We start from the raw sequence: 9495 nt of genomic DNA, 5'->3' as shown, positions 1-9495 counted from the left end.
TCAAGTCCTGGATTTTCATGACCTTCCAAATTGATGAAGCTCACTTTCTATCTATGTCGTTTCCTGTTTTAAATATTATCCACGATGCAACAGGGTAATACTTCCCAATTTGTATCATTCCAAGTAGAGTGTTTTCAAGTGTTGCATCGCGTTTATTTGGAATATAATTCTCCATGAAGACATGTATACATGCTCAAACAGATCGACTAGTGATAGTTAGGCATACCTTTTTCCTCATATCTCCTTGACCATAGAGGACATATAGCTACCACCCATGAGTTACTTCTTCAAATGAAATTTCTTGCCAAGAAAACTTGAAATGGAAGATCTTTCATACAGTAGCCACCATACCTTCAAAAGTGTGCATGCGGATTTGATGCAATCCTCTAAACATGACCAATCCTCCTTTAGGTTTGAAGAAATCCCATTACATGTATCTTTTTATCAGTTTCACAGTACTTATTAGAGAGGGTACCATCAAAGAAACCACCATTTGGAAATGAAGATGGTTTAGTGTTCTACCTTTCCCCAATGCAAACATTCCTTTAAGCCATTCTATATGAACAAACTCTTCAAGAGATTCCCAGTTGGAGACCTCAATATCACCATTTCCAATCCCTAGTGTGACTAAGGCCCTAAAAAGTTTCTTCAGAGCAAGGTACTTCAGGCAATTGTTGTTGAGACAGAATGATCAAATTGTTGCTTCTTACCTTTCCTATCAAGATTTTTAGAAGAGCTTGATACAAAGCGTACATGCAAATATTAGAGAACCATGTAAAGCATATAAGCAACCATGCAACAAAGTATGCTCCTGGTTCAGTAGATACTACTATCTAACAGATTATAAAAAAAGTTCTCTATACACGTCAGAACAAACCAACCTAGCGATCTTGCTTTTTTTTTTCACTGCCAAAACGTTATGAACGCAGCTAGGACCTTTAGGTGGGGTTAGTATCCTTCCTAGTTGGGAATTCGCAACTGCATTTCTGGGACCAGTAATCCGACTTGGTTCTACTTCATGATAGAAAAGAACATGTGATAGAGGAACGGGTGCAGAATTTGTGACATCACGGAGAGGGAGTCTTTTAGGTGGCATGGTAAGAAGCAGAGGGGAAGGAAACATGTAGCAAGGGACACACAAACATTTCTAAAAGAAACCGTTCAAAGGTCTTGCATGTGTGTTTATATTTATATTTATTTATTTTGATTTTCATAAGGTAATCTAAATTATGCTATCCGACATAAAAATATATAAGCTCGGCAAGCTTATCTTGAGTTCCAATTGGTAACTCCTCTATCCGGTAGCGTCTCCGTCCCTCTATGCTCAAACAAACCCCCAATGGTGCTAGAATCAATCACAACCTTGCCCTTTTGCACTACTGGCAACTACTCTTAAATGAAATCGGTTCACTTCCATCATGCATGCATGCCCAAAAGGCATCATGCCATACATCTAAGCCCCAGAAAGACTAGCACAAAAAGGAAAAGATCTACGCCCTCTTAAGGTCAACCGTTAGTATCAAGGGTTCCTTGTCAAGTAAGAAAAATCATTGCAATATTGCACACATCAAAGTCTCCAGTTTTTTGTAATTATACTTCATGACTGATATTATCTTCTTAAAAAACCAAGCTGATGGGTGGAACCTTTGGCTCAATCATATAGGATTGCTTCCTAAGTAAGATAATGACTTCCAGCATTGGCTGTAACTTGTAGGAACAACTATGGTAGTAAACGCATAGCTGCAAAGCAAAAAAGCCCGGCCGTGAAGTCGTTCATCTCTGAGAAAAATGACAAGGCAAAGTACCACATATGATGGTCAAGCTTGGACCATCAAGCTTCTAGAGTCGTAAGCATTTTGGAAATGATTGTGTTCCCCCTCGTAAGTGACAACCAGCATGCTTGAATCGTCCAAAGCCCGCTCAACGTACTTCCGGGCTGTGCAACCTCTCACACTGCTACACTTGTAGTAGCTCCTGTAACAACCACCACCCCCCCCCCCCCCCAAAAAAAAAAAAAAGCTGTGTTTTTTAGAAACCCTTTGATTTAATGCACTCCACACATTACATTGGAGAGCAACTATGATGCACTCCTCCACAAACCTGGGATGAGGGGAGCCCTTGATTGGTTTCTGCCCGTATTTCCTCCATGAGTATTCATCTGCTGGTATGTCCGCCATCTTCATACTAATGGCAGGCACTCTGACAACTGTCCTATCTCTTGATTTCCTGAAATGTATAGACAACATTGTTATAATATTCCATCTAGCTTATATGAGAAACAACATATTCCAGATCTTTGAATCCATTCATCAGAGATGCTATTGATGCATGCATACATACTTTCGACACATAGAATCATAGATTCTATTGATGCATGCACGCATACATTCGTCCAGCACAACTGCATACCACCCAAAACTCCATACGCAACATCAACTCCATAAATGCTATTGAATCATGCACACAAACTTTCTACACACAGAATCATAGATGCTATTGATGCATGCACACATACTGTGGCACAACTGTGGACCACTCAAAACCCCTCATACACAACAGCAGCCCATATCCGAAGCATTTAAGAACCGTCTACATGAGAGCTTATTCCTATCATGTATGTTAGCTCATACTCTGGCCTCCAAACTCCACCTAGTGCATACTAACAAGAAGGTGAGAGAAATGTGCCCAACAAAAGCATAGTTTCTCATGCAAGAATAAGAACCAACCTGCGCTTTGAGCAATGGCACTTCCCAGAACTATTGCATTTTCCCAGTGCATCTTCAAGCTTCCCTGAACACTTTTTTTTGGCTGCAGAAAGTGGTGGACGCCCACCTCCCATGGTTCCAAATGTCTGTTGGAATACTGAATGCTTATTGTTGGTCACACTCCCATCCACACTGAGAGATGACATGAAGGAGTTTGTCGTGGTAGAAAGAGAAGGGGTGCACATGGATGAGCTCTTAGGATTACATAGAAAAGCCTCTGGCTGAGATTGTTGGATATTTAAAGACAATGGAGGCTGGATAGCTTCACCAGTGGATCCAGCAGGCATCAAGTTGTTGGGGCTTTTCATAGAGCATTTCTCATGAGACAATATGGGGATGGAAGTATCAGTAAGGTAAAGAGGAGGTGAAACAAGGAGGTTTGGGTTGCTAGAGTTGCTCTGGGAAGAGAGAGTGTGCTGAACTGGCTTGGGAGCTATAACAGAAGGCGGAACAGAGCCATATAGAGCCGGCATATTCAAGCCTCCACCATAAGCCAAGAAGGGGTTGAGTATGATGCTGGGAAAAGAGACATCTGGCTTGGCATTTGGATGAAGTTGTTGTAATGTGGGGACAGTGGGATGACGATGTTGGGACGATGAGATGCTGTTGTGATGATGCTGGGAAGAGACCATGGTGAGATGATGGTGCTGTGATGTTGAGATGACAGGAGAGAAGGCGGTAGGCGAAGCAGCATTGGGAGCTTCAGGAGAGCCAGAAATGCTTAGAGAAGAGGAACCCTGGGGGGACAATTGCTTCACAGTTTGGGGCAAAAGAGCGGATGTGGGCTGAGGCCGGAAGAGTTTAGTGTTGCCTTCATCCCCCCCATCTCTGTATTCCGCCTCCTCTTTTTCCACTTTAAAAGAGCACTCCTTTGGGGCTTCCATAAGGGCATCAGAGAAGCTGGCTACAGAGGTAGAAGCTTGGGGGCCACAGCGAAACCGGGCATGCCCTGATCTGCTGAGCAGGGAGACCACCTTTCTGAACTTGGACAGGGTTGCATCCGCCATAGTTGAACAATCAGCATCCTGTGACTGATGCAGTTGCTGCTGCTGTGATAGGAGCTGTATGAGCCTCTGCATGCTCTCTAGCCCTGCAGCTGCGGCCTCATGTACATCGTGGTCCCTCTGCAGCTTCGCATAGCTATGATAATCCAGCATTTCCATGGCCATAGCTGGTCGTACAAATGAGCTGGGACCCAACACAGACAGAGGGGTGGGTGCTTCAATCTCTAAATAAACACAAAAGAAGATGAAATGGGTTATCAAGATTGAGCAGAAAAGATGAGAGTAATGAAGTGTGCGATCACACATACATCGCCGGTGCGCTTCCGACCGATCCCGAATGACAGAAGACAAAGTGGGCGATCAAGATTGAGAAGAAAAGATGCTGTAAGCGAGCGGGGCGATAACAAACACAGGGACGGATGGTCGTACTGACCCAACACACGAAATGGGGTAGAGAAGAAGTGGGCGCTTCAATTTCTGAACAGGCGAGAAAGAAGACGAAGTGGGCGATCAAGAGGTCGAAGTGGGAAACCAAGTGGTAGCAGAAAATGGCAGATCATACACACAGGTGCTCGTACAAGGCCCAACCCACAGCACAGAGAAAGAGGGGGCGCTTCAATAGCAGTGGGGAAGATGAAGTGGACGAGCCAATAATGAGCAGAAAAGGGTAAGAGTTGTGAAGTGGGTGATCACAAATTGAGCAAAAAAGATGAAGTGGGAGATCACAATTGTGCAGAAAGGGGGGCGCGTAGGACGGATGGGCAAAAGCAGAGCAAAAAACTCCAAAAGAGAGACCTCTACGTGAAGGCAGAACCATGAAATCACGTTTTGCCGAAGATGAAGGGCTGCCTCTCAAATCGTTTATTTCTTAAGGTCTGGTCCGATTCATGTCAAAATGTCTTTGCCTCGCATATTTTCACTCTTTCACCCTCCGTTAAAGTCAACCTCCAACCTCTTTAGCTTACTGGTCAACATGTGCTGTCGTCTACGATCTCATGATTGATCAGTCCTGACCAGGCGGGCCTGCCCATTTCGTTGACCACTTGTGCTTTGAAGGCCACTCGTGTGTGAATATGTGACATTGTGATCACTCATGATCAAAGGATAAATTTTGACGGGCTGGATCTCCTCACGACTAAGTGACACATCATGAATCAGGCGGGATTTATGGTTGGAAAGAGGCATCGTGATCGGGATTTTATCAACACCGTTCGTTTTCCAAGTGAACTGCGGTAAACTCGGGGGTAACTAGGGGTGAACTCACGACGTAAACTAGGGGTGAACTAGGGTGAACTAGGGAGACCTTTTCCGGCAAGAAAGTGAACTAGGGAAACATTTTCCGGTAAGAAAGTGAACTAGGGACCAAAATATCAACATTTAAATTTAAAAACACTCTCAACAACCTGCATGAAAGTATAGCATAGTGGTTAGATGTTGAAAGCTTGAGCATATAGTTCCAAGTTCGAATCCTCTTTTGCATTGAGTTCAACCCCTCCAAAATTTTCTATGTCCCAAAAATCCCCATGGTATACCCCTAGTTCACCCCTCCTGAGTTCACCCCTAGTTCACTTGCCCGACGGGAATCCAACGGTCTAGATTAGGCAAGATCGCGACACCTCTTTTCAGCATTAGATCCCTCTTGATTCATAATGTGTCATTTAGTTCCGTGGGCTGGATCTCCCTAAAAATAATGCTCGTTTTTTCACAATTTCTTTTATTTTGCAATGGTCAATCAAAATAAATGGTTGTATTTTGCAGTCAAAATGCTCAGAAAAGGGCATGATGCTCGTCAAAAAACAACCTTGCTCATGATTCATGTGGTGTGTTAATCACTTCAATTGTGTAGAGGGGACGAAGGGATTGGATGTGGGGAGACTATCCTCCAAAAATGGGGAGGGGCGAGGGGGAATAGTCAACTCACATCCATTCCCAGACGTCATGGTTGTGGGGAGCAGAGTGTATAGACCTAGAAAACAAGGAGCAACTCACACTCTAGAGATGAGAACACAAGGATCGAGGTTTACATGCCATACCAATTTGTTGCCGAATGTGCTTGGTTTTCTACACCAAATTCTAAATGGTGATTGATCAATTCAGGAGATAGTAATTCCCAATTGTACAGTGGGGATCATCATTCTAACAACCCAAAACCATGACATTTCAACAGAGCTTGAGAGAGAGAGAGAGAGAGAGAGAGAGAGAGAGAGAGAGAGAGTTGGTTTTCGATATGGAAATCTTTGTAAAAAGTCCCCCACCCCCAAACACAAATGGCCGATTCTTGACTCCTTTTCTTGTTGGTATATCATACCAAAATCACACTACTATCTACATTTTCACCACCACCTCATTTCTTGTGTACAAACATTTCAACAAGCAAGTCTTCATTTCTTACCAGGAGGCACCCCTTTCTCTAACTTTTTATGTGTGTGCACACCAACATATGTGTGCAAAGGGGTTTGATTTCTTTTTTATTTATAGTTTGATCTATTTTTAATAAAGAGGTAAACATGATTGAGCAAGAGGTTTGCTTGAATAGGTGGTGTAAGGACGAGCTAGACAAAAGCCCATTATAGGTTAGTGTTTAATAAAGCCTAGTTCACAACCTTCCACATGGAGGATGTGTTTGGGGAAACCTTTGTGTCCAACAAGCACCATGTTTTAACTAGCATATAAAATAAAGATGCATACTCCCCTTCAACCAATTGCCTTTGGCATGGACCACATTTCAAATCCCACTATTAGTGAAAGGTTGAGAGGCTTCTGAGTGTGTTTGGCTTCCTAAGGATGAAAGCGTGTTCTGCTTGGGAATTAACTCAATAGTAGAAGGGTAGCTACTTGGGTTCACAAGGTTTCCATCTGGAATCTTGTGAACCTAGACTAGGTATAAGTAAATATGCAACTTTGTTCTAAATATACCTAGCCTAGGTATAAGTAAAGATGCAACTTTGTTCTATGTCCTTGTATTTTTTATTATTAGCCTTGCCTCTCTTCCATGTGGTAGTATATTGCCTTGCCTCTCTTCCATGTGGTAGTATATTGGTTCAAATCATAACATATAAATTTCTAGGAGTCACTATGTTCAATGTACATTCAAGGGCGTTCAAGGGTGTTTATGGATTTTATAACCTACAAACAACCCTTCAATAAATTTTGAGATGATAGAAATGCATAGCTTTTCACTTTTGGATTTTAAAAACCCCTTATTTTATGTAAATCCACAACAAAATAAAGCCCCTTATGCACGTGCTATCTTACATATTTTTAAGGGACCTCCTGGAGACAAATTAAAAACTCTTCCTTACAACATTGAATGATGCTATGTAACTCTCTCTCTCTCTCTCTCTCTCTCTCTCTCTCTCTCTCTCTCATTTACAAGTTTGTGGATGCTCTACTATGGGGAAAACAAATCTCAATCGAATTTTAATATGAGTGAAATCTTACCAAAAGTAGGAGAAAAATGCATTCTTTATTGAGTCTTCATCTTTATCAAAGTTTTAAGCATTGAATACATATTTGATTTGTTCTTTCATCTTTCAAGGTGAAGGCTAACCCATGTGGTTAGATTAACAAAATTAGAAAATGTGTTCAATATTTTTTGAAACAAAATGTCAAAGTAGCTCTAAATTAGATAATATTGCAAGTCAAAAGTCATTTGTCTTTCAAGTTAAATGTCATTCTTTTGTCAAGTGTTAGTTAAAGGTGATTCTATTCATGTTAGGTGAATAAAGCTCATCCTACCCATGGGTACACTTATTGCCTTAGGTGAGATACAAGGCCTACTTTTTATTGCCTTAGGTGAGATACAAGGCCTACTTTTTTTAATACAATTTCTCAAGCTTCCAAGTGACATTTTGATTGAAAACCTTCAAATATTAGTGACCATGATACCATGGTTCTCTCATGATGATGGAAACGGAATTCCTTGAAAAAGTTCCTTGTAATATACAAGTAATTGAAGCTTGTCATTAAAACGTAATATACAACTCAAAAAGGCTAACTTGTATTAAGACTCTGAAAGCTTGTCATGACTTAATTAATTGCTTCCCATTTGAAAGGCTTGATTTTTGAGCTAAGCTAGTGAATGATAAATGCCCTTCATGTAAAATCTTGGAAATTTGGAAAGTCTTTCTATAAAAAGGGACTATACTCATGGGAATATGCTTTTGATGAAGGAAAATATGCTTGGCATTGGCAAAGTTCTTAAGGCCTATTTATAGGTCCAAATATATTTGATGTAATGAAACAAGTAAAATTTTAGGTCTTAAGACACTTGCTTTAAAGCAACCCTTCACATTCACACCCTCCATTGAAAAAAGTAGGTTTAAAAAATCCCAGGTACCTTCTTTACTTTTAATGTTTAGCAACCTACAATAGGAGATCATTATTAAATTTAGGTTTTAAGACCCTTTCTTTTAATCAACCCTTCATATTCACACCCTTTCTTTTAATCAACCCTTCACATTCACACCCTTCATCTGGAAAAAGTAGGTTTAAAGAAATCATTTACCTTCTGTCCTCTCAATGTTTTCGTAACCTACGATAGGAGATCAATATCATTAGGCATGTATATGCACATCCATAAAGAGGCCTACTCTCTTGTTTGAGTGTTATTTCATGTTTCTTGTGGTGAAGTTTTGAGTAAGAAATATGATATGTTTAAAGTGAATCGAGGTGGTCTTTTAAAAAGGGCACACATTGTCTAAATGTGAGTTTCATTTTTAAAAAAAAACTTTATAAAATATGTTTCTTACAATTAAGGTGAAGGAAACTATCCTCCTATGGTTTATATTAAGAAAAATTTAGTCTTAATGTTTTACTAGTTTCTTAATGTAACTATTCATGATAGTAATCTAAGTAAGAAGGATAAACAATGGTAGGAATAAAGACATGCCATGGGTGCGTATAAGATCAATAAGAAGTATAAAATAAGGTAGGAAATAAGACGTGCAATGTGTGCTGTTTGTATATATATTATATTAAAGCTAACATAGTTTATCTATTTCTATTTCTATTTGAAAAAAAAAACATGAATATTTGCATCATCATGTACCCCAAATGCAAAAAAAAAAAAGTCTTTAAAAAAAGAGCATACATTGTCTTTTAAAAAAGTATATTGTTTTTACAAAAAGAGCATGCATTGTTTGAATTAAAAAAACATTTTTTCCAAAAACTTGATAAATAGGTATCTTATAATCAAGAAAAAGGAAGGCTCAAGAATTAAAAACAATCCTCCTATTGTAAATTTTATACAAAGATTATAGTTTTATTGTTTGCTAGTTTTTTTTATTACAACATTTCATGATCAAGTTCATAGTAAGAGGGATGAACTAAGGTAGGAAATAAGAAATGCAATGGGTGATGTTTGTACATACATTATTTTAAAATTAACATATTAATCTATTTCTCTTTTAAAGAAATTAATATATAAATGTTTGCACCATGTTCCCCAAATGCAGAAAGAACTAATCTACTTCTCTTTAAAAAATAACTTATTAATATTTGCACTCTTCCCCAAATGCAAAAAGAACTTCAAATCCTATATTAAAAAAGTATTTAGGCCTATGTTTAAGTGGCACATGAGCCTTCCCATTATTTATACAAGATTTGTTTGGGAACTACTTTGTGAAATTTTCTATTATACATAAGAATCTTAAAGAGCATAAAATTTTCTTATATTTATTACATCTTGCAAAGAAACATTAAAAGCAAAAAAAACTAAGGAGTTT

General features: G+C 39.4%; 1 protein-coding gene across 3 annotated transcripts; it reads right to left on the bottom strand.

Annotated features, from left to right (window-relative positions):
• Positions 1–1390: 1390 nt before the first annotated feature.
• Positions 1391–4635, bottom strand: LOC147624307 (uncharacterized). Of its 3 annotated transcripts, none has more exons than XM_086819290.1 (4): positions 4078–4635; positions 2727–3993; positions 2101–2226; positions 1391–1974 (listed from the first exon to the last, which is right to left on the bottom strand). In XM_086819290.1, the coding sequence occupies exons 2-4, from the start codon at positions 3932–3934 to the stop codon at positions 1818–1820; spliced, it is 1491 nt and encodes a 496-aa protein (XP_086675416.1). In that variant the 5' UTR covers positions 3935–3993; positions 4078–4635; the 3' UTR covers positions 1391–1817. The 3 variants fall into 3 exon arrangements, with proteins under 3 accessions (XP_086675416.1, XP_086675417.1, XP_086675415.1); XM_086819291.1 differs by having other exon boundaries at positions 2727–3953; XM_086819289.1 differs by having other exon boundaries at positions 2727–4635.
• Positions 4636–9495: the final 4860 nt, after the last annotated feature.

This window comes from Cibotium barometz, chromosome 25 (genome assembly GCF_041138505.1).
Source record: "Cibotium barometz isolate CiBa-2024 chromosome 25, ASM4113850v1, whole genome shotgun sequence".
In the NCBI taxonomy this organism is placed as follows: domain Eukaryota; kingdom Viridiplantae; phylum Streptophyta; class Polypodiopsida; order Cyatheales; family Cibotiaceae; genus Cibotium; species Cibotium barometz.
The sequence above is the reverse complement of the archived record's forward strand: the minus strand, read 5'-3'. Positions and strand labels throughout refer to the sequence as shown.